At 53.4% G+C, this 27,885-nt stretch overlaps 1 protein-coding gene across 2 annotated transcripts; it reads left to right on the forward strand.

Moving 5' to 3' along the window:
• Positions 1-27,808, forward strand: ITGA3 (integrin subunit alpha 3). Of its 2 annotated transcripts, XM_061176338.1 has the most exons (27): positions 1-54; positions 489-696; positions 8,022-8,149; positions 8,475-8,554; positions 10,348-10,597; positions 12,123-12,209; positions 12,571-12,778; positions 13,234-13,430; positions 15,094-15,182; positions 15,309-15,445; positions 15,613-15,699; positions 16,644-16,711; positions 16,787-16,923; positions 17,521-17,670; positions 17,762-17,859; positions 18,156-18,303; positions 18,575-18,643; positions 19,254-19,333; positions 19,443-19,520; positions 20,599-20,701; positions 20,808-20,990; positions 21,172-21,294; positions 22,035-22,148; positions 23,105-23,203; positions 26,318-26,443; positions 26,821-26,963; positions 27,719-27,808. In XM_061176338.1, exons 2-26 carry the CDS (start codon positions 491-493, stop codon positions 26,929-26,931), a joined length of 3,156 nt encoding a protein of 1,051 aa, XP_061032321.1. In that variant the 5' UTR covers positions 1-54; positions 489-490; the 3' UTR covers positions 26,932-26,963; positions 27,719-27,808. The 2 variants fall into 2 exon arrangements, with proteins under 2 accessions (XP_061032321.1, XP_061032320.1); XM_061176337.1 differs by lacking the exon at positions 1-54 and having other exon boundaries at positions 94-696.
• Positions 27,809-27,885: the final 77 nt, after the last annotated feature.

Here is a 27,885-nt window from a genome sequence, read left to right on the forward strand (position 1 = left end):
GGGACCTTTTCTCTTTCCCCGGAAGGAAAGCCTAGCCCCTGCTGGGCGCGCAAGGTGGGGAGGTGCGGGGCTGGGCGTGGAGAGGCGGGGCGCGCGCGGGGGAACCCCTCCTTCCCGTCTTCCTTGCGGTCGACCGGTCTGCCTGCCCAGATCCGCTGCCGAGCCCGGATCGGAGGCGACAGTGCGGCCAAGTGGGCGCGGCCGGCACGAGTTGGGGGGCAGGGTGCCCGGGGCAGGGGGGCGGTGACCCGGGACAGTGCAGGCGGGAGAACAGACCCGCGGACCTCAGAGGGGAATCTGAGAGCTCAGACCGTGAGCGGACGTGAAACTGGCCAGGGCTGGGGGCCAGAAACTGATCAGCACTTCGGGGCTCAACTAAGAGGACGCCAGAGTGTTCTCCGGTGGCGCGGGGGAGCAGGTGAACAGGTCCTCACTCCCAGCTCCACGCCCTCACGCGCTCTCGCCCGGGCCCCGGCTCCCGTCCGCAGCCATGGGCCCCGGCCCCAGCCGCGCCTCCCGCGTCCTACGCTCGATGCTCTGCGCGCTCGCCTTGATGGTGGCCGCCAGCGACCGCGTCGCCTCCGCCTTCAACCTGGACACGCGATTCCTGGTGGTGAAGGAGGCCGGGAACCCGGGCAGCCTCTTCGGCTACTCGGTCGCCCTCCATCGGCAGACGGAGCGGCAGCAGCGCTACCTGTAAGTGAAACTGGCCGGGGTGGGGTGGGAGAGTGTGTGTACAGGGTGCGGATCCCGAGTTGAGTCCAAGCCCTGGGCCAGCTGGCTTCCAGGCTCGAAGACCTCCAGCTCTGGGGAGCGACGATTAAGGGAGCGGGGACCTAGGCAGCCCTTCTGCTGCCGATGCTTGGCGGGAAGTAAAGGGATTGGGTGTGGGATGGGGGGGCAGTAATTATTGGCAAGTGCTGACCCGGCCAGAACGTGTCTAGACTCAGCCCCTCAGGCCTTTAAACCTCTCTTGAGAGTAGAAGTGGGGTCCCCGTTTCTGAGCCCCCTCCCATTCTGTGAACTGGGTACTTAGTATACCGAATGCCTCTTCTCTCCAGGGCTGGGAACTGGGGAAAACTGCAAGATAAACACCTTTCCCCTTTCCTGGGAAGAACCTACGGGGACATGCATTTAAGCCCGCCCCCACCTCGCACATAGTCTGCGGCCCACCAGCCACACCCTCGGCAGAACCACACTGAAGGGCCTTCTCAACTGCTTGGCGGTTGGAGAGTGAAGAGATGGGCGAGTCTGGGCGTTTGGAGCTGTCCAGGTGCTCCTTCTGACCCCTTGAGGATGAGGAAGTAGAAGTGAGAGGAGCAGCTGTCCCAACTCTTGCTTGGTCTTCTGCAACCTACCCCCACCCCCAGCAGTGATGCCCTCCCACCAGACATCCTCCCCGCATTCCACGGATTCATGTTGAATCTTCAACCCTGAGTGTGTTTGTTTTGGTCTCAGGAGGGAAATAGTGTTTTTCTCTTTCTTCTGTTCTCCTTCCCCAACAGCTGCAGGGACAAGGAGGAGAGAGAGCTGGGCAGAGGGGAGAGAGGGGAAGGAGAGCATCCAGCTGCCTGTGTCGCCACCCCCGCCCCCCTTACTCATGCCCAGAGGGGCGTGTCCAAGTTTGAGAAGTTTCTCTGCATGGGCTCAGTGTGCTGAGGTTGGCAGTTAGGGGAAGAGGGCAGCTGGGGAAGGTGAGGCTGCCCCAGGAGGGAAGGTGTTTAGGACGGGACAGGCAGGCCCTCTTTGGGCAGTAGCTCTTCTGGTTGACCTACTGAGATGTCAGACCCTGCTGAGCAAGAGGACATGGTCAGATAAAGGGTGTGTTGAAACCTTTCTCAACTCTGGCTGGAACCTGCAGAAACTTGAGGAAGTTGGAATGTCCAAAGTTCAGACTGCCCCAGCCTTGTTCCCTGCCCTCCGGGCCCAGCCCCTGCCCAGGCCACCTACCTACTTGGCCTCAATTCCATCTAGCTTCTGCAGAGGCTAGGGCCACCACACCCTTCCCAGCCTGGCCCCAGCAGCTGCGGTCTGGCCTTAGCCACTCCTCCATCTTTTGGAGACCCTAAGTGACCATCAGCACACGTTTCTATATTGGTGCTCTTTCTGCCCCAGCCCAGAAAAAGATTTTCAGATTTTCGATGCTGAATCTGCATGATATAAGGCAATGTAGTGTAAAGAGAATATCAGAAAAGCAAGGGTAAATAATGGAAAGCTGGAGTAAATAATAGATTCTGTAATAACCCCCCCCTTTTTTTTTCCGCTATGTGACCTTAAGCAGGATATGTCCCTTCTCTGGGCCAGTTTTCCCCAAGGAGAGGTTGGGTCTGGATCTATATACTCCTTCCTGCCTCTGTTGGCAACTTGGCATTGTGGAGAAAGAAGAGGCTCCCAAGTCCCATTGCCAGTTTCCTGTCTTGAATCTGTCACTAATACCTGAGTCTTAATTATCTTACATGTCAGGGGGAGGGGAACCACATGCCTTCTTCATGGGGTGATAGTGGGCTTTTAATGAGATAATTTGTGTAAAATGCTCTGCATCTGCCTACTTCTCCCAGGAGCAGCTGAGGCCTCTTGTGCTGAAGCTGGGACCTGGATGCACCCTCACTAACCAAGGACCTCACCCAAGATGGCTGAGCAGAGGGGTCCTACTTTTCTTCTTGGGCAGCTAGAGATGACATTAGGCCTGCCAGGAGCCCAGAAGTTTCTAAAACTAATGAATCTCGGAGAGGCAGGTAGTTCTAGATAGCGTTCTGGGTGACTCACTTGGGTATCCTCAGACTTTTCCAGGGGTGGTTCTACATCTTGGGTCATCTCCTCATCTCACTGAATTCTGCCCCATGACCCTTTGGGAGAATCAGCTGGGCCAGCTGGGCTTAGCTGCAGCCAGCTGTGTAGCCAGATATAAACAGCTGCCTGAGTGCACAGCTCAGGGGAACCAGCAAGTCAAGTGGCAGTTCTGTTAGCTTCAAAATCCCTTTGGAAAAGGGGGAGGGTTCATGATCCTGAACAGAGTCTTAGCCTGGAGTTCACTGAAGGTTTTCAGGAGATGCAGGGATCCTGGAAAGTGTATGCAAAATCTTGCGTGTTTGTGCATTGTTCTGGGGCCTGGAGGAGGGGAGAGCATAGCTTTCATTATATTCTCAAAGAAGGCCTTATTCCAGAAATGGTTAAAAACCCAGGTGTGTCTTTGTTCCCCATCACCTTCATCTCTAGACTGAGGTTCCATGCCCACAACATCGGAGGCTTACTGCAACCCCGGACCCAATTTCGCAGTCTCTGGAGTGAGGGGTCAGGAGCAGGGCAGGGAACCAAGGTTCTCTGGGCTTCTTCGTGAGATACATGAGGACCCCTGGGGAAGCAGAGGGACTATTCCTCGGGGAGATGGTCACTGACCTCCCCCCCTTCCCCCAGCACCTGTTCTGTCATTCCCTCCTGGGAATCCAGGTGTCCTGGTCTGGCCTGACCTTGTGGGCTATGGGAGATACCTCTGGGGCTCTTGCCTGGAAATGAGGGTGTCTGGGAAGCCTGGGGCGGGGGTGGCCGCAGCTCCTGGAAGATGAGGTCATACCTGAGGTAGGCAGGAACTAGGCTTACTTGCTCTCCTAAAACATGTTTCCCTGGGCAGAGCAGGTACCTGGCAGCCTCCAAGGCTCGTGCCAGAGGAAATGGGCGTAGCAGCTGTGGCTGCAAGCAGAAGGCCTGGATGCATAGTGTCCTTTTTCTCTGGCTCTCTCCAATGACCAGGCCAAGCCAGAGAGTTTAAAACTGGGCAGGAGGTAGGGGAAGCCTGATCTTGTAGAAAATGAAGTGAAAGGGCCTTGGTCAGAACTAAACAAAGAAGGAAGAGGATGGCGGTAACAGCAAGGGAGATTGAGGTTAGATGACATGAAGAATGCCCTAAGGGATCAAATGTGGAAAAAATACTAAGGAGCCAGGGAAAGGGAGAAGAAATGAGAAAAACAGCCTTGTTCTTTATTATTGGAGGCTTGAGCAAGGCCTCTTTCTCCTGTCCTCTCTCATTCTCTCCCTTTCTCCAGCTTGTTGCTCTGATTCTAGGGCTGAGTCACCAGAGGGGAAAGGGGGCTGGGGGGCAGCGTAAGGAGAAGTAAGGCGGGGATGGAGAGGGCTGCAGTTTCAGCTACTGCAGGAGAAGCCTCTGGGGACATGGATAATTCAGTCAGGAGGATTGGCACAGAGCTGGGATCCAGGCATCTGAGAGCTGCCCCCAACCCACCCCAGGGCTCAGAGCTGGAGTGGGACCCCTCCCAACTGGCTTCCTGGCCTAAGGAGTAAGGCATGGGGCCCCGCTGCCTGAGTGCTGGACCCGTTGGACCCTCCTTGTTAACTGAAGTCTTTCCACTGGGGCTACCCCAGTGCCTCCCTGAGGTGAGGAGTCTGGGAAGTTGAATCTTACAGGCTGTTTCTCTGAGCATCACCCCACCCCAGTATCCCTCAGGGGGCCTTCTTCTCTGGGGTGAGCCAGCCTGGTGCCCTGACACCCCTGGGCCCCATTCCCCTGCCTCCTCTGATTCTACTGCTTTCTACTTGGCTGTTCCATTAGCTTTGAACTGCCCCAGGAAGAGTGATGGGGCAGGAGTGAGAAAGTGCTTCTCCAGAACTTGGAGCTCAGGGGCCTCCACAAAGGCCAGGAGGGGCTGTCTGGCCGGAGCCAGAGGATAAGGTGAAGAGGCAGCTGTTTGAAAGCCCTTGAGAGGTCATTTTATTCGCCTCCCTACCTCCTGGAAGGACACCTACTCCCACCCAGCCCAGCCTGGCTCCAGGAAAGAGGCAGTCCAGTCTCCTTTCTTCCTTGCTCCAAGAGCTGGGCAAAGCATCCCACTTAGCATCCCGCTTCTGGCTGCTGCTGGGAGGGTGACCTCAGTGGTGGTTTGGGAGGGATCAGCTTCTGGACTCTTTGATCTGGACCAGATCCAACAGCAGGAGCAATGTGCTCATTTGCATAGTAACTTACATTCATTTACATACCAGTAATATCTTTCCCACCCTCTGGATTTTCCCACACCTGACTGTGGCTGGAGGAGGCTGGACCCGGCCCTCTGTACACCCTCCTTCCCCCATCTACTCCCAGTCCTCTGGCCGTAGACGCATTGGATCCTGGGCTGGGAGCCAGAGGGCCTTAAAGGGCCTCTAAGCGGGCCAAGTAGGAGCTAAAAATACTCCAGGGAGGTGGGGGGTGCTCCCTGTGGAATCTCTGGGGAGGGAGGGGCCTGGGATGCGGGGCTGGGATTAGGACCCTGCCCCACCGCCCATCAATGGGCACAAGGCTGGTGCGGGGTGAGAGTGGAGAGGGTATAGGTGGTAAGGGGATTTATGTCAATCCAATTGCTGTTCATGCCCAGCTCTGCCTGCTCTGTACCACAGGAGGCAAAGAGGAGGGGTCCCTCAGGCCACTCCCTCTAAGATGAGGGAGCTGGGAAGGCGTGGCCACCCTTTTCCTCAGCCACCTCCCACCCTGACAACTTGCGCCCGGAGAGCTGTAGGCACGGCAACACTTCCCTTGCATTGCACGCCCTGGAATGCAACGTGGGCTCTCCAGGGACCCCTTGCCCACTGAGGCCTGGACCCACCCCTTCAAGTTCATTGTAGCCAACCCCCAGCTGCCACCTCCAGCCAAATCTGAGCTCCCACCCTAGAATGGCTAGCTGCCAGTGCCCCACCCCCACCTGACTGATTGCCTTAGGCCATGGAAGTGTTACTTCTGTCTCATCCTCTGCCCCATCTAAACACCTGAACTAGTCTGCTCTGTGCACTCTGCTTCAGGTCCCCTAACCCAGTGGGACAGAAATTCCTGGGTCCCCGGAGCAAGGCCTGAGGGTGTGCTAGGGCCAGTCCTGGTGCCACAAGAAAGCAGAACGACAGTGCTCACGTTGGCCTCGGCTTCATAGTCAGGAGGCCCTTTCAAAGAATGAACCCACTTTTTCCCCCAACAACCCTGGAGGGTGGTGGGACAGCTGCTGTCCCATCTTACAGATGAGGCACTCACAGCTCAGAGAGGGAAAAGAAATTGTCCCTTGAGGCAGAACAAACCTAGAACCAGGCCCTTCAGCTCCAAGGCTGAGATATTCCTTTCCCACAGGCAGCAGCTCCCCTCTCGCACCTGCCAGGCTGGGGACAGATGTCCATGGGTGGTCAGGCAGCGGACTCGCTAGGCACCCTCCCCAGCCCAGACAGGGTGACTAACAGGGCCTGGCTGCCACACTGGCCCCCTGCCAGCCTTCCTGCCGGAGCTCCCAGCCCTGCTCTGCTTAGAGAAGCTATACCCCTGCCCCCAGGAACCCTTCCCCAGGGTGAGGTCTGAGCTGAGGTGTGAGGTGCAGGCAGAGGTCCCCTTCCCGGCACCCCCAGGCAGCGCATTCCTGACACCCAGTGGGCCGAGGCACCCAGGCCCTGGCATGCCCAGGCCCTGCCCTGCCCACTCCCTGCAGCCCTCACTCTCAGGTCCCAGGCAGGAGCTGCAGGCAGGGCTGTTGCTCTGCACATCCAGACTCTGGCAGGGGGCCTGGCACTCGAGTTCTGAGCTGGGCACCTCAGGTGACAGCATTGCTGGGGCCGGATGGAGGGGTACCTACCTAGGAGGTGCCTGCCACCCAGGAGGCTGGGTCCAGCAGGACTGAGGAGGTGGTCTTGGCAGAACGTCCAGAGGCTGCAGACAGATGATGCTGGGAGAGCAAGGGGTGGTAGAGCTGGGTTCTCAAACTATGGTGTGAATATTTGGGATGCATGTTAAATATACAGGTTCCAGGGCTCCACCCCCAGATTCAATTCAGGTTGTCTGTGGTGGGCTGAGGAATTTGCCTTTTTAACAAATATCGCAGGGATTTTTGATTCTGGTGGTCCAAGAACTGTCTTGTGAGATAATATTTCAAGGCTGATCACCCGCCTTCCTCTCCTCTAGTCACCTCTCTGGTATGGGAAGGGCTGCTAGAGCCCTAAGAATCCTTGCAGGGACTTGCAGTTGGTGTCCCTAAAGATGGGTTCCAGGCAGGCTGGGACAAGGTGATTTATAGTCCTCACCCATCCCCATTCTCATGCCCACCAGCCAAGAACTCTGCCCTGCGGCCACATTGTCCAAAGTGTCAGGTACCCAGCTCCCCTGCCACCACCCCTATACCTCATATGTCTGTCTCAACATGGTGGGGAGGGGGAGAGTAGACATCGCCCAGGTCACTTAAGGGCCCTGCTGACCCCAGCTCACCCAGCTCTGGTTTAGGGTCAGTTGTCCTTTCCTGCCCACATTCTTCAGTGCCCGCCCCCAGATCTAAGTCCTCAGATGGCTCAAAGAGGTAGGACCCAGGTCTCCAACCACCCACCCCTCCCCACCACCTCACACATCCTCTCCTCAGGCCCCTGCAAGTTGAACCCTGTGCCAGGACTCCTCCAGCCTTGCTCTCTTCCCCCCTACCTTCATCTCAGAGGCCAAGCATTCCTTCCCAAACCCAGATCTGATTATGTCACTCAGATGCCAAAACAGTCCTTCCAAAACCCAGATCTGGCCATGTCGCTCCCTTGCTTAAAATGCCTCCATGGCTCCCTTTCGCACCCTGCCTCTTGTCCCTCCCCGTGTTTCTGGCCTCCAGCTGTACCGAGGGCCTTCCAGATCCCTGAGTCACTCTCTTGCTCATACTTCCTGGCTCTTGCACATGCCAGACCTTTGCCTACAGAGCCCCTCCTCCCCTTCTTCACCTGGTAAGCCCTGGTCATCAGACTCAGGCCAGGGTCCCCTCTTCTGTGGGCCTCCCTGATTGCCCCCCATGCAGAGTCTGGGCTGGTTTGCTCCCTGCTTTCCTCTCATGAGGCACTGACCACGGGTGTCTGTCTCCTTGCCTGCCTTCCCCTACCCTGGGCACTCCTTGAGGGCAGGGGCGGGGAGCCATTCATCTCCCGACGGCAGAGCCTGGCACAGAGCAGATGCTCGGCCCATGCACGTTGAGCAGGGAGTTATTTGAAGCGGGCTTTGGAGACTGTGAGCCCGGGTCTACCTACCTTCTTGCCCCCAGGCTCCTGGCTGGCGCCCCCCGGGACCTTGCTGTGCCTGATGGCTATACCAACCAGACCGGTGCTGTGTACCTGTGCCCACTCACTGCCCACAAGGACGACTGTGAGCGGATGGACATTGCAGAGAAAAGTGAGGAGAGGGCCTGGGAATTGGCACTGGGTCAGGAGCCTGGTGGAGGGGGTAGCACAGAGAGAATGACTGGAAGAGACAGCAGGCTCACTTGGGGAGCTTCTAGTCCCTTCTCGCCCAGCTGGGAAGAGGTGGTCCTAGAGGAGTGTGGGACCAGATGGGATTTGTGGAGCTCAGACTATGATGGGCTGGAGAAGGCGGGGAGGGAGGGCTGCCCTGCTGGAGTGGAAGATCCGGGAGGGACCAACCCCTGCCCTCTGGAGGCTCTGGACGCTGGGAGGGTGGGGTGAGGTGCCCTGGCTCATGACCCCTCTCATGCCCACAGGTGACCCTGACCATCACATTATTGAGGACATGTGGCTCGGGGTGACTGTGGCCAGCCAGGGCCCTGCAGGCAGAGTCCTGGTAAGTGGGCGCTCACCGTCGGTCCCCCCCCACCTCCAGCCCTCTCCTTCATATCCCAGGAGCTTCGGAGGGAAGCAGAGGGCAGGAGAAGGGTCCGTTGTGCATGAGCTGGAGCCTTGCAAATGTCCATTTCTGTGGCTGTATGTCTCCACGGCATGTGTGTCCCTTCATCCTGCACTTGTAGCAGGGGGTGGGGGTGGGGAGGGTGTCTGGCACTCTCCAAGGGCCAGCCTGGGTCCTGTCTGAATCACCCACTGCCCCCCGCGGCGGGGTGCTCACCCTTCGTAGGAATGAGCTGAGGGAACTGTGAGATGGAAAGGGCAGAGAGGGCCTCAGGCAGTGCGGCCTGGGCGCGCTCCTTCCCTCCTGGGGAGGCCGGCTGGCGGAAGAGGTGCAGCCCTGCTGCCCCAGCTCACCCGGCTGGGGTTTGGGGGCCGCTCCCTGCTGTCAGCTGTCACCTCCTGCCCGCATTCATCGGTGCTGGCTCCTGGGATCTCAATTTCTGAGTCCCAGATAGACAATTTATTTTTCATCTTTAAATTCATGTAACATTTACATACAGTGAATGTACAGATTTTGTTTCAGTTGCGTTTTGACAAATTATACCACTGTGTAACCAACACCCATTAAAGAAATAGCATATTTACATCATTCCAGAAAGCCCGCTCCTTTCCAGTCAACCGTCACCCCCATAGCCGTCACCTTTGAACACTGTCATAAGCTCCGGGTTTGACCAGTTCACTGAAACACCTTTTCTAGTCTTTTGTTAAGGATGGTGTGGGTCCAGGTTTCCACTTAAGTCAGTTCTAGATCCTGGGTCCTTCAGCAGTTTTCTGCTCACCCATCCATTCATTCAGTCCGTTTTTGGTGAGCACGTCCTGCGTGCCCTGCACTGAGCCCGCACTACAAACTTTGTAGTGACCCGGGACAGGCTCAGGCCAGCACGAGCATGGGTTTGGCTCACAGCTGGACGGGGACACAAACGGCAAGCAAACAAGAACTAGGCCTGGTTCTGGGTTTCCCCTGGCCCCGGGCTGTTTTACAAATACCCTATTCTGATTGATTTGCCCAATAACTCTTTATGGAGCACCTCCCATGTGCAGGGAGAAGCTTCAAGAGAGGCGGCACAGCCTGATACTTAAGAGCTCAGTCCCCGGAGCCCGACAGCCTTCGTCTGAATATCCCCTGCCTCTCTCTAGGTGTGATATCTTAAGCAGGTTTCTTAGTTCTCTGTGCCTCAGTTTCCTTATCTAAAATGGGGAAGATAATTATCCCTACTCCATAGGGCTGGTAGGAGGCTTAAAAGAATTAATAGGTGAAGAGCTCAGACTTGTGTCTGGCATACAGTAAGCACTCAGTAAGTGTTACCCGCTGCTGCTATGGTTGTTGTTGTTATTCTAATATTGATCCTTTCATTAAGAGGGCAAGGTCATCAGGGGAGAGCAGAGAAGCAAATTCCTAACCTGCTCTGTGTCTAGCTCCTTTTAGACCCAAGGGCCTGAACCCCACATTCCCTCATCCTTTTCCCTTTTCGTTTTGCCAAGATCCCTAAGCCACTCTCAAATCCAGTACCTTCTGGTCTTCCAAAAAGTGTTCCCAGCCTTCAGAGCAGGTTTTTGAATTCTGGAAAGGCAATGCAGGTCCAGGCATCACTGTGGAAAGAAAGAAAAGCCGGGAGACCTCTTTCCGCTAATCTCCTGCAAAGCCAGAGGTGCACAGGGCTGTGGAGACCCTGCTCCTGAGTCCCTGCCGCGGGCTCAGCTGTGTGCGTTGGTGGGGGCTGGGGTCCCCAGGTCTGTGCCCACCGCTACACCCAGGTGTTGTGGTCGGGGTCGGAGGACCAGCGGCGCATGGTGGGCAAGTGCTATGTGAGGGGCAACGACCTGGAGCTGGACCCCGGTGATGACTGGCAGACCTACCACAACGAGATGTGCAACAGCAACACCGACTACCTGGAGACCGGCATGTGCCAGCTGGGTGCCAGCGGCGGCTTCACCCAAAACACTGTGTACTTCGGCGCTCCTGGTGCCTACAACTGGAAAGGTGGGGACCGTGGGGGAAGGGAAGAGGAGCAGAGGCCACCACCCCTGTTAGGCACTGGGGCAGCCTGCCAGAGCCTCCACACGAGAGGGCAGAGGAGAGCATTCGTTTGCTAACATCAGCAGCTACCTCGACCTGTGCTATTTTAAAGTGCTTACTAGGTACCAGAGGCTTTACACCTATTATCGTAATTAATCTTAAAATACGAGTATTATTATACTCATTTTACAGAAAACTGAGCCTCAGGGAGGTGAAGTAAATCACCCAAGGCCAACAGTAAGTTCTGAAACCTGTATTGGAATGCAGGTCCATCTGACTCCAGGTTAACCATTTAAAAACTTAAAAAATAAAGCACATTCCTGGTACAACTACTAAATGGTACAGTAAAATAAAGAGGAAAAGTGCCCTTCTTCTCCCCCATCTTCCTTGTCCCATTTCCCAGTGTATACGGCTAAGTGTCTTGTGGATCCTTCCAGACTTATTTTAGAATGTATAGGTATCTTAACACACACACACACAAAATCACATTAGACATACTGTTCTGCTACTTCCTTTTCACATATCAATAAACTGTGGGCATCTTTTCATGTCAGTACGTACAGGGCAATCTTTTGGGAGGGCTGCAGAGATTTCCTTGTATCCAAAGTCACGCTTGTATCTGCCACACCACATACCGCCTCTCAGGAGTCTGACAGCTCACACCCCCTCCACCTGCCTCTCTCCACCACATAGGCTGTAGCAACAGTGGCCCCTTTTCCCTTACTGCAGCTACTATTGCAGAATCAACAGACAGAGGGAGCCCAGAATCTTGTTTTGTTTTTTTTAATTGCAGTATAGTTGACATACAATATTTTGTTAGTTTCAGGTGTACAACATAGTGATTCAACATTTAAGTACATTATAAAATGATCACCCCTATAAGTGAAGAAACAATCTGTCCCCATACAAAGTGATTACATTATTATTGACTATATTTCTTATGCTCTATGTTACATCCCAATGATTTATTTATTTTTTCCTCTTGACCAACAGGTAGCCCAGGGCATAGTCACAGCTCTGGGCTTGCCTGAGGCCGAGGCCTCTGCTTACTCTGCTAGTCTTACCTCCCACCCCTTGGTCCTTTAGAATCTTGGCAGGGCCACAGGTACTCTCCAGCAGCAGCCCTGGGGAGCAGGGTAGGGGTAGGCAGCCTGAGTTTGGGGGCAGGATTAGGAGGAGATAATGGTGTAGAGTCTGGCTTTGGTGTCTAGGGTGAGGGAAATGTCATCTAGTATCCGGGTGCCTGGATGACTGGATTTCAGCTGGACAACTAGCTCTTCATCCCTGAGCCTCACTTTTCTCATCTGCAAAATGGGGGTCATCATTCTACCTCACAGAATTGTTAAAATAAAGAGGAAGTGATTTGCAAATGGCAAAGTACTCACAAATAAAAGGGGTTATTATTATCCTTATCTGGAGGTGGGGGGCCTGGACAGAGTGGAGGAAAGGAGTGGTGACTTATACTCCCCCTCCTCAAATCCTTGTGAAGGAAACAGCTACATGATTCAGCGGAAGGACTGGGATTTATCCGAATATAGTTACAAGGACCCAGGGGACCAAGGCAACCTCTACATTGGTGAGTCCATTTGTGGTGGCCCTTTGGGTGGAGAGGAGGAAAGGGGCTCAGTGGCCCTCTCACCTTCAGTGTCTGGTGGAAGAGTGAGGCCAGGGTGCAGTGCGACTAGTGGCATTTAGTTCAGCTAGCACACAGTTATTGACCACCACCTGTATGCCCCCAAGATGCAGAGTCATGACCCTCGTGGAGCTCACGGTCCAGTGTGCCGGCAGGACTGGGGGCTGGGCATCCAAGGTCCACCTTCTTGCCCAACTTAGAATAGAGGAATAGAAGATAATGGGGGGATATTGGGAGATGGGTCCAGAGTAGAAGGGGACAAAACTTACTGGAGCCTTGATTGACCACCTTCCCCACTTCCCAGGCTACACGATGCAGGTGGGCAGTGCCATCCTGCACCCTACGAACACCACCATTGTGACGGGTGCCCCTCGGCACCAACATGTGGGCGCTGTCTTTTTGCTGAGCCAGGAGGCAGGTGGAGACCTGCGGAGGAGGCAGGTGCTGGAGGGCAGGCAGGTGGGCGCCTATTTTGGCAGCGCCATTGCCCTGGCAGACCTGAACAATGATGGGTGAGAATCCAGGGACATTTCTCTGGGGCCGGGAGAATGGTGAGGGGGGCGGGCTTGCCCAAACCAGGGCAGAGAAATGGAGGTTTGCAATTGTGCATTTCTTTGCATGCTGTTTGCAGGGATTTGCTAGTCAATTTTGCATGTTGATTTGCAATCAGACTTTATGGGATTTTGGGTGCTTGCATGTCAATTTCACGAGGCTTGCATCTCCTCGTCTATGCCTGTCATTTGTATGGCTCTAGTGGATGTGGGCTGTTTGGGTGTGATCTGTGTCTACATGGCTTCTCCACACGTGTTTTCTATTAGACGGGTCACAATGACACTTCCTTGTCCTTCCCACGACCTATGGCCAGAGGCGCCATTTGTAGAGTCATGTGCCCTGCCTGGCACAGTTGGGTCTGCTAAATAAGAGTTATGCTGCATGTCCCACCTCCACCTTCTTCTCTCCTGTGCAGGTGGCAGGACCTCCTGGTGGGTGCTCCCTATTACTTTGAGCGGAAAGAGGAGGTAGGGGGTGCCATTTATGTCTTCATGAACCAGGCAGGCACCTCCTTCCCGGCCCACCCCTCCCTCCTTCTTCACGGCCCCAGTCGCTCTGCCTTTGGCTTCTCCGTGGCAAGCATCGGTGACATCAACCAGGATGGATTCCAGGGTATGAGCCAGCACTCCTGCCCCAGCATCCACTGACTGAGAGCCAGCTGCATACCAGGCTTGACAGGGTCCGAAGAGAAGACAGGCTGGGGCCCAGGTCTGGGGAGCTCACAGCAGTGCCGGAGAGACAGCGTGCAAAGGGAGCCCCCACAGAGGCGAGCTTGGTAGACCTCCTGGAGGAGTGGACGTACCACCGGGCATCAAAGGCTGGGCTGAGTGTGCACAGTGGAGGGAAGAGAAGGGGCACAATATGAGTGTGGTACACTTGTCTGATGTGCTCAAATCTAGTAGGTGTGGGTTGTTCACATCAGAGATGAGGCTGGAGAGGTAGTGTAGGGGTGGGGTGGATGCTTTGAAAGCCAGGCAGAAAAACTAGGGCTTTATATTTGGGTTATGGCAGAGGGGTGTCCAAAAAGATTTGGGGGCAGGGATTTGATATGATAGCTTGGTACCTTGCAAGATGATTCTGGAGGGAGATGTGGGATGGATGGATGCGGGGAGCAAGGCTGGGGGTGTTAAAATCAAGAATATAGTATATCAGGTGTGGGACGTTAAGCGCTGGGACAAGGTAGAAGTCCCAGATATAGGGGATGTCATTAGTGCTCTGCAGGACTTGGGGACCAATCAGACCTGGTGTATCAAGGAGAGGGACAAATCAAGGGGTTGAGCCTGGTTGCCACGGGATCACCTGGCGTACCTGTAAATCATTTCTCTGACAACCTCAACTTCCCAGAACATACCTGAAAACCAAAAGGAAGGCAGAGGCGCCGCTAAAGAGACCAAACAGGTGCTAGAAACTCCAGTTAATGAAGCCCAAGCACTTACTGATAGAAGAGTTGCCCAGTTGTCACTCAGGACCTACTTTTCCTTTTCTAACAAGCTTGGCTTTCTGGTTACCTCTTATCAGATCAAAAGCAGAAAACTAGAAAGTTTAAGAAGACAAAACGTTTTCGATTTATTTGTGGAAATAATGGTTAGAATTAAAAAGCCTGGCCATTTTAACAAGTAAAGTTCACTAGAGTGTTGTGATTAAAATCCCAGCCCCCACACAGAGACAGACATGGGCTTAGAGCCTCTTCTCTACTCCTTAGCTGTGTGACTTTGGGTTTCCTGAGCCTTTTTCCTCATCTATGAAGTGGGGACAGTAGTACCTACTGCCAAGAGAAAAAACAAAAAAAAAGTAGTACCTACTGCCAGTACTCTTGTGAGGATTGGATGAGCTGAGTGCTTGATAACGACGTGCCAAAGTCACCAATGGGGAACACCTGCTTCTGTGACCCTGCTGGTAAATGTCATTAGAAGAACCAGGTGTCTGGAGGGGCAGTTGGTGGGGGAGAAGGAAGGCACTGCAATAAGGGAAAACGAACAACAGCCAGTGGTCAGAAATCGGGGGTTTAGGCCTGCCAGAGACATTAACTTGCTGTGTGACTTTGGGTAAGTCACTTCCCTCTCCTGGGCCTAATTTCCCTCATATAAAAGAGGCAATTGGGTGCCCAATGGTCCCAGTTTTAATCCTGAGCCACAGAGCTCTGTTCCCTGATGCTCTGAGCACTGTCTGACAGGGAGGTCAATGCCATGCTGGGCTCTGTGGCCTGGAGCACAGGGTTGGGGAACTGTGGGGCCCATAGTACATGGGGTGACCCTGTACTGTCTCTCTTCCCCAGATGTTGCTGTGGGAGCCCCTTTTGAGGGCTTGGGCAAAGTGTACATCTACCACGGCAGCTCCAGGGGGCTCCTCAGACAGCCCCAGCAGGTATGGATGGACAGGGACGGAGGGGCCCTTCCTCCTTTCCCTCATCCGCCCCTCCCTATTCCCCCTGGGCCCCACTCCCGGGAGCCTACCCCAGAGCCTGTCCCCACCACTTCCCTCTGCCTCCAGGTAATACACGGAGAGAAGCTGGGACTGCCTGGCTTGGCCACCTTCGGCTACTCCCTGAGTGGGCAGATGGATGTGGATGAGAACTTCTACCCAGACCTGCTGGTGGGGAGCCTGTCAGACCACATCGTGCTGCTGCGGTGAGCCAGGGCAACAGTGGATGGGGGCCTTTCTCTCCGCCATCCCTGTCTGCATGGAGCCCCAGCTCTGTCCACCTTCAGCGTCATGTCCATGCAAACCTGAGCCCCGACCCCAGCCTGGCCTGGGACAGGCCAGAGGCATTGATGTCTGTGGGTTTTCTATGCAGGGCCCGGCCTGTCATCAACATCCTCCACAGGACCTTGGTGGCCAGGCCATCTGTACTGGACCCCGCACTCTGCACAGCCACCTCCTGGTGAGACCCTCAGGCCCCACTCTGCCCACCCATTCCTCCTGATGTATGGGAAGACTCTCCCAAAACCCTCCCCTGGCAACTCCTGATATCCCACCATTAAAGGGTTGATTCTTGGGTAAGCATGGCCCTCCCTACCCAACCTCATTAAAAAGCAAAATTCCTTGCAGGAGGTAATGGGTGAATTGGGGGTGGGGGCAATAGGGCACGGTGGTTGGGAGTGGGAGCTCTGATTGCCTGGTTCAAATTCCAGCTATGCCCATTGCAATGGTGGGGATGGGCTGGGGAGTGAGATCCTGGAAGGGGAGGGAAGAGAAAGACGCTTAGGTGATGGGATGTGGGGAAGGAGAGAGAGCCACCTTGAGCAAATTAATCTCTCTGAATCTCAGATTCCTTGCCTATAAAACAAAGTTAATAACCAATTCACAGGGCTGCTGTGATAATCAAATGAGATAATATACAAATAGCCCTTAGCATGGCTCTCTATAAACCCTAAGTGCTCAAAAAATGTTAGTTGCTAAGATGGTTACAATAATGATGGTGATGACCCCAAGGTCTGTGTGTGAATGAGGGTACTGGATCAGAAGGCAGGGGGAGACAGGGCAGGGAAGCGGGGGGCGGGGTAGGGAAGGAGATCTGGACTGGGGATCCTGCCCAAGACTGGGCTGGGCCAACAACTGACTAATGACTTCAGGCAACTCCTGCTCTCAGGGCCTCCATTTCCCGATTGGTGCCCTCTAACCCTGATTTCTATGGCTCTGATGAGAGTGGGGAGGGAAGGGGCCAGGGACACCCCAGCCCAACCCTGTGGACTCCCCAGTTTTGTCCCTGCCTTTTCCCTGAAGGGCCCTGTTCCCCCTTGCCCAAGAAAGGAGGTGAAAGCCAGGGCCTGGATATCTGGGTCCCACTGTGACCAGACCCTCCTCCATGTCCCCCACCCTCAACAGTGTGCAGGTAGAGCTGTGCTTTGCTTACAACCAGAGTGCCGGGGACCCCAACTACAGGCGGAACATCAGTGAGTGCTGGGCTGCAGGGCGAGGGGGAGGGCATGCTCACCTGGTCACTTGCTGACCACACTGTGCACCTGCAGCCCTGGCCTACACTCTGGAGGCCGACCGGGACCGCCGCCCACCCCGGCTCCGCTTTGCACGCAGTCAGTCAGCTATCTTCCATGGCTTCTTCTCCATGCCCGAGATGCGCTGCCAGACGCTGGAGCTGCTCCTGATGGTGAGGGAGGGGCGAGGGGTGGCACATGGGCTCCACGGTCCCAGGAAGAGGTAGCCAGAGTCCCCAAGGTCAAGGGTGAGGGAATGAGGTCTCCCCAGAGACAGAGGTGGCAGCTCGGCCTGGAAGGCCATAGGTAAGTAGAGGGTACAGTGTACAGCACCCAGCCCATGGTAGAGGGGAGAGAGAGACCCTCGGAGTGCGGATGGGGGTCACAGTGAGGGGTGTGAAATTCTTGCCTCAGCTCACCTCTGGGGAAAAGGCATCCGTTAGTAGGGGCAAGCTCAGGCTCTCTCTGGGACATCAGGGTGAGAAGGGAGAACTCAACCTGGGAACCCCAGGGATGAAGGGAAGCTCAACTCTCCCCCCAGAGGGATCCCTGGAGAGGAGGAGCCCCACCTTCTCACTTGTGGGTCAAGGTGGTACCAGTGGGGTCAATTTGGTGATCAGATGGGAGGGGGTTCGGCCTTAGACGGGGTTTTCAGGGTTGAGGCAGGGTGGGGGCCTTCAGCTCCTCCCTAGGGGTTTAGGATGGTGTGAGGATTCAACTTGGTTTGGAGGGCAGTGCAGAGATGGGTTCAGCTCACCTTCCTTTCCCAGGACAACGTCCGTGACAAACTCCGACCCATCATCATCTCCATGAACTACTCTTTACCTTTGCGGATGCCCGAGCGCCCCCGACTGGGGCTTCGGTCCCTGGACGCCTACCCGGTCCTCAACCAGGCTCAGGCTCTGGAGAACCACACGGAGGTGGGTGGGGCCGAAGGACAGGGGCCCGGAGAGCTGTGGGGCGAGAGGGTGCTGTGGGTGGTGGTCCCTCCACGCCTCCGACCACCCCCAGGTCCAGTTCCAGAAGGAGTGCGGGCCGGACAACAAGTGCGACAGCAACTTGCAGATGCGGGCGGCCTTCGTGTCTGAGCTGGGGCAGCAGCTGAGCAGGTGCGCTCTGGACCGCGGGGATTGGCCAAGGGTGGGGCGGACTTCACTGGCTTTGGGGAATTGAGGGGCGGGGCCCTATTGGTCTGGAAGAGGGGAGAGAACTGGTAAGATCTGAGGGGAGGGGTCTCAGAGAGAGGCGAGCCTGAGGAGGGACCTTAATTAGCAAGGTGGGAGCTGATAAGACTGGCCTTCCCTGGCCAGAAAAGGGGCTTTCTTCTGGGGGGCGGGGCCTAACAGGTCTGGGGCGGGCCCGGGGGCGGGGCTTTGGGCTCAGCCCGGGGCTCCTCCCCTCTCAGGCTCCAGTACAATAGAGACTTCCGAAAACTGCTGCTGAGCATCAACTTGACCAACACCCCGAGCCGGGAGCGGGCTGGGGAAGACGCCCACGAGGCGCTGCTCACCCTGGCGGTGCCTCCCGCCCTGCTGCTGTCCTCAGTGCGCCCCGTGAGTGCCTGCCGCCCCCTCGGAGCCCAATCACGGCTCCACCATGTATATGCATCCTTCATACATGTCGTGTACATGTGTTGTCATTTGCCATGTGTTCCCCCCCCCGCCCCAACTCCTCTAGGCTGGGCTTCCTCAGGTGCCTGCAGCGTCTCTGCTGCTAGGGGAACTCGGTTCTCAGGCCTCTAGGGCTTCAGGCCCTGTACCACAGGAGAGGGGCGGGACAAGCCCTAGTCTGACCACCCAGATCTGATTTGTCTTCTTTCTTCAGCCTGGAGCCTGCCAAGCCAACGAGACCATCGTTTGCGAGCTGGGGAACCCCTTCAAACGGAACCAGAAGGTGAGCGCCGACCACACCCTTCCAGCCCTGTGGGTCCCAGGCTACTCCTCTGATGAGTTCCGTATCTTCACTCTGCCTGCCTGCTTCCCAGGCTTCCTTGAAGCAAAGATCCAGAGTGGAGGAGGGGGGGATACAGTAGGGGGTGGGGAGAGACCCAGAGACAGAAAAATGGGGCCACTAGGGAGCTATGCACAAAGCTAGAGGAGGTGGAGGTGAGGAAACCGATTTTGCTGAGCACCTACTATGTGCGAGGCCCTGACCCCAAGGCTGTGCTTCTTTTATATGATATAATTCTCACAACCTTCTGAGGAGGTAGATGCTGATTTACAGAAAGGAAACATGGGCTTAGAAAATTTCAGTGATTGCTCAAGGTCATGTGGCTCAAAAGTAGCAGAGATGTTACTAACAGAAGAGAATGGGAAAAGGGAAACAGATGAGGCTAGGAAGGTGGAAGAGTGGAGACAGGTGGCAGTGGGAGACCACACCCTGAATGGGAGGAGGAGGCCAGAGAACCAACTCCTTAGCGTAGCATTCAGCCCCTCGCTTCCCCATGGCATCACCCCTGCTTGGCCCCAAACGCCTCTCTCTGCCTCCCTCACCCTCATGGCAGATGGAGCTGCTGATCGCCTTCGAGGTCATTGGGGTGACCCTGCACACAAGGGAACTCCAGGCACAGCTGCAGCTCTCCACGTGAGTGACCTCGAGAAGCCAGTCTATGTCAAGGTTGAGATGTCCTGGGCCCCCCCACCCCAGCCTCAGCTGACACATTCCTCCCCTACCCTCTGCATTCTTTCCCCAGGTCAAGTCACCAGGATGACCTGTCGCCCATGACCCTGACTCTGCTGGTGGACTACACACTCCAGGCCTCGCTCAGCATGTGGGTACCACTCCCTCCAACCCCAACCTGCTGGGCCTGAGCTAGGGTCTCCCCTCCCTAAGGTGTCTCTCAAGCTCCTCTGAGACACCTCTCTTGGCTTGGTATCCTTAGGCCAAGACATAACAATATCACTATCATTATTGTTACTATTATTATTATTCTCCTTGCAAAGCAGGTAGCAGTGGAGGAATCAGAAACTCTGGGGCGAAGGTGTTGGTGTGGCCCTACCATTTCATGAGAGCTTGTTGTGCTAAGGATTTTTTTTTTTTAAACATCTTTATTGGAGTATAATTGCTTTACAATGGTGTGTTAGTTTCTGCTTTATAACCAAGTGAATCAGCTATACATATACATATACATATATCCCCATATCTCTTCCCTCTTGCGTCTCCCTCCCTCCCACCCTCCCTATCCCACCCCTCTAGGTGGTCACAAAGCACCGAGCTGATCTCCCTGTGCTATGCGGCTGCTTCCCACTAGCTATCTATTTTACATTTGGTAGTGTATATATGTCCATGCCACTCTCTCACTTTGTCCCAGCTTACCCTTCCCCCTCCCCGTATCCTCAAGTCCATTCTCTAGTAGGTCTGTGTCTTTATTCCGGTCTTGCCCCTAGGTTCTTCATGACCATTTTTTTTTTTTTTTTTTTTTTTAGATTCCATATATATGTGTTAGCATACGATATTTGTTTTTCTCTTTCTGGCTTACTTCACTCTGTATGACAGACTCTAGGGGAAGCAACCTAAGTGTCCATCAACAGATGAATGGATAAAGAAGATGTGGCACATATATACAATGCTAAGGATTTTATATACATCATCTCATTGTCTTCTCACAACAGCCCCATTATATAGTGACCCTGCTTAACAGATTAACCCCACTTTACAGATGAAGAAACTGAGGCTCAGAGAGGATAAATAACTTGCTTGAGGCCATACAGCTAGTAAATGCTAGAGCTGGGGTTTATCTCAGGTCTGCCTGATATCAGAGGAGTTGTAGTTAACCTTGGTGCCCCCTCCCCCCAAACTGCAAGGGCCCCTCCTATCCCCTGTGACTCCAGCATGTTTCTTACCCCTAGGGTGAGTCACCGGCTACAAAGCTTCTTTGGGGGGACAGTGATGGGTGAGTCTGGCATGAAAACTGTGGAGGATGTGGGAAGCCCTCTCAAGTATGAGTTCCAGGTAAGGGGACCTCTGGGTCCAGGGTCTGAGGGTGTGAGGGTGGGGGCTGGTGAGATGGAGGTGGTTTTCCAGGAGACAGTGGCCATGACACCCCTTGTACCCACAGGTGGGCCCAGTGGGGGAAGGGCTGGCAGCCCTTGGTACCCTGGTCCTGGGGCTGGAGTGGCCCTATGAAGTCAGCAATGGCAAGTGGCTGCTGTACCCCACGGAGATCACGGTCCACGGCAATGGGTCCTGGCACTGCCGGCCACCTGGAGACCTTGTCAACCCTCTCAACCTCACCCTCTCTGTAAGGACACCAGGGGAAGCGTTCACTTGCATCTCATTTCCTTTGCAAGCTGCAGGGCAGAAAGGCCAGCGTCTTCCTCTCCCTCCCCTCCTACATCTCTGGGACCTGCCCCTCCACCTGCCCTTTCGTCCTCTCCTCACCTTTGATCCTCCCTCCAACAAATCGCCTCTTCCCCCTTCAGGTTCCTGGGGACAGGCCGCCATCTCCACAACGCAGGCGGCGACAACTGGACCCCGGGGGAGGCCAGGGCCCCCTGCCTGTCACTCTGGCTGCTGCCAAAAAAGCCAAGTCTGAGATCCAGCTGGTGAGTGACCAGGCCAAGGTTGGAGGGGATTGTGCCCACCCATCACAGGGTGGGTGGGCACCTGGGGACACACGAAGCAAGGGAGATAGGTGCTACACTCCAGGAGAACCCAGTCTGATGAGGTGATGTGGCCCCTGCCTTCAGGAGCCTCCAGTCAGGGGGAGGGACTCATCTCCTGCCCTCAGAGAGACCCTGCTGCCCTTGTCTAGTGTTGGGGAGCAGCCAGTACAGTGGACTAAACGAAGAAATACTGATTCTATTCCCAGGAGCCCCCACCTGTTGGGGGTGATATAGCTGCTCAAAGCTTTGATCATTAGGGCTGGGAATGGGGAGAGGCAAGATGAAGATGGGGTGCAGGGCGCCCTCTGTCAGAAGGGAGAGGGGAGCAGGCCTGGGCAGCAAGTTGAGGTCCAGCTGGGTAGAGAGGGAGGAGTGGCCTTCCAAGTAGAGGGAGCCGGCAGGAACAAAGGCTCAGCGTGGGAAGGCATTGGAAAGGTGGCGTTTGGGATTGGGCCCCATTTACACGAACAAGGATCAGATTTCCCGTTCTGCCTGTCGCTGGCATCTATGTATGCTTGGCCCAAAGAATGTGCTTTAAACACGTAAGTGCAGTGTGCATGAGTGAAGGGATTAGGGCAGGCCCCTTCAGGTCAGCCATGGGTGGGACAAAGCCAGGGGCGAAGCCTGAAGAATCTAGAGACCCAGACTGTCTCGTGTTCTGTGTTCCCTGCCCACCTCAGAGCTGTGGCAGTGACCACACCCGCTGTGTGTGGCTGGAGTGCCAGATTCCTGATGCCCCCGTCATCACCAATGTGACAGTGCAGGCACGAGTGTGGAACAGCACCTTCATCGAGGTCAGTGCCGGGGTCTGGAGGTCTCCACTGCCACCCACCCGGGCAGGGAGAGCAACAGGGAGAGGATGAGGCCAGAGTACATGTGTGTGCCCGAGTGTGTGTCAGTGACTGCATGGAGATTGATACATGCTGGGTTGTGCACCTGTTACTGTGTGCTGTGTCAGTGTTAGTCTGTGCATCTGTGTGGGGGATATGACATAATTTTGTCTCTAGCCAAGATGACCTTCTCTCACATGTCCATTATTCTGTCACGTGTCCATTACTTTCCCACCTCCCTGCTTTAGCCCATGCTGTTCCTTCCCCCTGGATGCCAGCTCCCCTCTGTTATCTCTGCGTGTAAACTTCTGTTCAGGCTTCACAGTCTCCCTCAGAGACCACCAGCGAGGTCTTTTCTGACTTTTCCAGCTGAAAATGACCTCTCCCCTCTGGACACCCACAGAACTTTCTCAGAAACCACGCATGCCACTTACCACGCTCTGCTCTGGGTTGCAGTGCCAGCCATCTCGTGCCACCTAGACCAAACTTTTTCTGTAAATGACTAGATTAAACATCTTTTCAGCTCTGTGGGCCACGTGCTTTCTGTTGCAACTACTCAATTCTGCATAGTAGCACAAAGCTGCCACAGACAATACATAGATGAATGGGCGTGTCTATGTGCCAGAAATACTTTATTTACAAAAGCAGGTCATGGGCCAGATTTAGCCCACAGGCCGGACCTAGACTGTGACCTTCATTGTCTCTGCTGTCCCCAGCATCCAGCACAGGACCTGACGCACAGATGAATGAATGACGTGTGTTCATGTGTGGAGGAGAGGCCTGGTGTCAGGTCCTTTTGGGTGCTGCTTAAGGATGGGGGGATGGTGTCCTGGGGGTTGTTGTTGACCCTGAGGGAGTGTCAGGAGAGAGGCTCAGAGGGGCTTCAGCTGCTTCTTTTGACCCTTCCTTCCCCCCTCCAGGATTACAAAGACTTTGACCGAGTCAGGGTAGCCAGCTGGGCCACCCTGTTCCTGCGAACCAGCGTCCCCACCATCAACATGGAGAACAAGACGGTGCGGGTGAGTGATCGTGCTAAGGAGACAGCAGCGCCTGGCCAGGGCATGGGAGAACAGGGCATCTTTTCAGAGCACGTTCACACGCTTTAGCTATGTGGTCTCAATCTTGGCAGCACATTGGAATCCTCTGGAGGACTTCTGGTGTCTGGACTACACCCCTGATCAATGAAATCTGAGTCTGTGGAGGTGGGACCCCAGTGTTGGTATGTTAAAAAGTACCCCCCAGTGATTCGGCTGTGCAGCCAGGGTTGAGAACCTCTGCTTGAGCTCATTTGATCTGCACGACATCTCTGTGAAGATGTTCCATCTCTGTGGAAACTTGAAAAGAAAGTTCCCAAACTTGATTCTGAGTTACATATGGAAGAATAAATATGACAAAATTGCTAATAATTTGTTATGAAAAGGATATAAGTGGAGATATGAAGGGGATAGGTATAGGAGGTGAATGAAGTTTTGGTTAAATACATTATGGTACATTTCCTAAAATAAATTAAGGTAGTATAGGAAGGGCCAGAAAGATCAATGGAACAGGATAGAAATTTACTTTATTATACAGATGGCATTTTTAATCAGGAGAAAAAGGTAAACAAGTAGTATTGGGAGAACACATTTGGAAAGTAAAGGCAAACCCCTGCCTCACACCATAAACAAAAACACATTTGAGTTAGATTAAATATTTAAATAGGAAATAAAATCTATTATACCAGAAGAAAATTCAGGAAATAATTTAATAATAATCTTTAATTATGGAGAAAGGGAGTTATTTTATTAAACCCAGAAGTCACAAAGGAAAAATTTGACAAATTAGACTATATGAAATTTTATTTTATTTTATTTTTTATTTTTTAAATTTTTATTGGAGTATAGTTGATTTACAATGTTGTATTAGTTTCAGGTGTACAGCAAAGTGAATCAGTTATAAGAGACTATATGAAATTTTAAATCTGTGTACAGCAAAAGAGATGGTAAGGAAACTAAAAAGGCAAATGATATATTGCTTTTTTAAAACGTTTATAGCATACATGACAAAGTATTGATAGACGTTATTTTTAATATGTAAAGATAAAGGGCGGCATAGAGATAAACAGGCAGTAGTGAAATACCAATGTTCAATTCAATAGTAAAGAAATAAAAATAATAGCAGTAAGATTTTTTTCCTATCATATTAGAAAATATTAAAAAGAATAATGCTGTCCAGTGCTGATGAGGTAGAAGGAAATGCTATTGATTGGAATATAAATTGATAGATTCTTTTTGGAGATGAATTTATCAATATCTATTAAATTTTTAATTGCACATTTCCTTTGATCCTGCACATGATAATATATCTTAAGGAGCTAATAGGACAAGTTTGCAAACATAAATATATGGGGATATTTTTAAAGCATTGTTTATAATGGCATAAGATTGGAAACAATCTAAATGTCTTTCAGTAGGAGATTGGTTCAATAAATTATGGTACATTTCCTACAATGACTATGCAGTCATCAGAAGAGATTAGGTTGATCTTTATTAATCGACATCGAAAGATAATGAAAAAGGTCACAGAAGAGTGTGTAGAGTACACACAGATCCCATTTATGTGGAAGAAAAAATATATATGTTTAACACATACGTTTAAAAATATGGAAAGAGGACTTCCCTGGCGGTCCAGTGGTTAAGACTCCACGCTTCCAATGCAGGAGGCGCAGGTTCAATCCCTGGTCGGGGAACTAAGATCCCGCATGCTGCATGGCACGGCCAAAAAATAAAATAAAATAAAAATATGTATATATATATATATATATATATATATATATATGGAAAGAGATTCAACAAAATGTTGAAGATAGCTTTTTCTATGGAGTAAAATTACTGGGAACCTTTAATTTTCTTCATGTCATCTTTTAAAAAAAAATAATCAAAATAACTTTTTAAGAAATAATAATGTAGCATCAGAAAAAATATTTTTCTATATATAAATGTATATTTAAAATATATGAAATAACTTCATATTATAAAACATATATAATAATATATATATTATATATATATATATATCTTCATTGTAGGGGAAGAAAAAAATTGTACTATAGGCTATGCACTCTTTGTTTTTTTGTAAATATTTATGGAGTGTTGCTGTGTACCAGGTATTGCTCAAAGCAGTTTACTCATATTAAACACATTTAATCCTCTCCAGCAACCTGTGATGATGTAGGTATTATTAGCATAATCCCCATTTTATAGATGAACAACAGAGAGGTTAAGTGACTTGCCCAAGGTCACACAACTAGTGAATAACACAGCTAGGGCTTGAACCCAGGTAGTCTGGCTCCAGAACCCATGCTTTTGGTTTTACTTTTGGTTCTCTACTGTATTATGAGGTAGGCATTATGATCCCCTTATCAGAGAGCATGAAATGGAGATTCAGAGAGGTGAAATTACTTGTCCAAGGTTCCACAGCTTGTGAAGGATGGAGCTGGTACCCAAGCCCAGATGTGTGGGTCACAAACCCAGACTCCAGGATGCCTCCCAGATCTGAGGCTGCTCCTGTGGAGAAAGGGGAGGATGGAGGAATCTGCGGCTGTCAGTGGGCGGGCAGGGGCTTTTCCAGTCCCTGAGTGCCCCCTACTGGCAGTAGATCAAAAAGCAGGGTCCTGCGCAGATGTACTAGAGAATGGACTTGAGGACACCAGGAGGGGGAAGGGTAAGCTGGGACAAAGTAAGAGAGTGGCATGGACATATATACACTACCAAACGTAAAATAGATAGCTAGTGGGAAGCAGCCGCATAGCACAGGGAGATCAGCTCGGTGCTTTGTGACCACCTAGCGGGGTGGGATAGGGAGGGTGGGAGGGAGGGAGACACAAGAGGGAAGAGATATGGGGATATATGTATATGTATAGCTGATTCACTTTGTTATAAAGCAGAAACTAACACACCATTGTAAAGCAATTATAGTCCAATAAAGATGTTTAAAATAAATAAATAAATAAAAATTTAAAAACAAATAAATAAATATGTACAACTTAAAAAAAAAAAAAAAAAGCAGGGTCCTGGGTCCAGCTGGAACAGCAGGGATGAGCTCTGGGCCTAAGGGCATGGATACAAGGCTGAGCCCCTTCTCACCCCCTCCAGTTCTCCGTGGACATTGACTCTGACCTGGTGGAGGAGCTGCCAGCCGAGATCGAGCTGTGGCTGGTGCTTGTGGCTGTGAGTGCCGGACTGCTGCTGCTGGGGCTGATCATCCTCTTGCTGTGGAAGGTTAGGACACCCAGCCCGCCACTGGGACGCCCACTCTGGGACCTCCTGCCAGCAGACCCTCACCAACTCTCCCTTCACCTCAGTCCTCACTTCCATCTCACCCCCCATCCCCCAAGTCCCCCCCTACCTCTTCCCAGCTCCCAGTCGCACCCCCTGCCCCATCCTCATCTCACCCAGGATGCTCCTGCCTGGGTTAATGGGGGGACCTGCAAGCCAGAAAGGGGAACCAGGAGCTCTGGCTCCTGCTACATCACCAAGCTGGGGCTGGGACCCAGGCATCCAGGCTCCCCAGCCCTAAGCCCCAGTTCATGAGTGCTGCTGGCAAGGACCCCCCCAACACCCCCTGATGGCCCCTCCCCACCTCCTCCCCTCCGCAGTGCGGCTTCTTCAAGCGAGCCCGCACTCGGGCCCTGTATGAAGCTAAGAGGCAGAAGGCGGAGATGAAGAGCCAGCCATCAGAGACAGAGAGGCTGACGGACGACTACTGAGGGGGGCAGCCCCCCGCCCCTGGTCCACCTGGGTAACACGGCCTCCGGGCCCCTTTCCCCAAGCCCCCAGCTGGCTGGGGCCTCTGACTCTGTCCTATCTGCTCCTCTTCCTTTATGGGCCCTCTCTGCACTTCACTCTGTCCCCAGCACCACCACAAAGAACAGGCCACTCTGTCGGCCTCCTTCTCCATACCCTGGGAGAGCTCGGGGTGTCTGCTCTCACCAGGCTCCCCACTGAGCCCCTCAAGGACTTGGGACCCCAAGAGGCAATCATAAAACCCTTCCTGTGCGCCCTCTGCTTTCTGGGGATTGGAAAAGGGTCAAGGCCAAGGCTAGGCCCCATCTTTGTAGGCCACAAGACAAACTTCAGAGTGATTCCACACCCCCATCCCCACCTCTAGAGAAGGAGGGGACTAGTAGAGTCCTTCTTCTGGGAACCAGCCCTTTTCCTCTTGGGAGCCCCCTGGGGTGACAAACTGACCCCTCCCGACATTGTGGTCTGGGTAGATCACCACCCCTCCTAGCCATTCCGTCAGCAGTCTCAGCGACTGCCCCTCTGTCTCCATCTGCCTCTCCCTCTCCTCTCTGCCTTCCTCAACTCCTCCTTCCTCTGGGGCCTGGGATGGGGAACCTTGTCCTCCCCGTCTCAGCGCAGGGAGATGGCATTGTGTTTGGGTAGGGGTCCTGGCGTTGAGGACCTCCGGGTGGGGAAGGGAGGGGCTGGGCACATCTTCCCACTGGCACAAAAGCTGGATGCTAAGGGCCTTTCTCTTCTCCCCTTCTCCAGTGTGACTTCTTTAAGCGGACCCGCTATTACCGGATCATGCCCAAGTACCACGGGGTGCGGATCCGGGAGGAGGAGCGCTACCCACCTCCAGGGAGCACCCCGCCCACCAAGAAGCACTGGGTGACCAGCTGGCAGACTCGGGACCGATACTACTGACATCCTCCCTG

Source organism: Eubalaena glacialis, chromosome 19 (genome assembly GCF_028564815.1).
Source record: "Eubalaena glacialis isolate mEubGla1 chromosome 19, mEubGla1.1.hap2.+ XY, whole genome shotgun sequence".
Lineage (NCBI taxonomy): Eukaryota > Metazoa > Chordata > Mammalia > Artiodactyla > Balaenidae > Eubalaena > Eubalaena glacialis.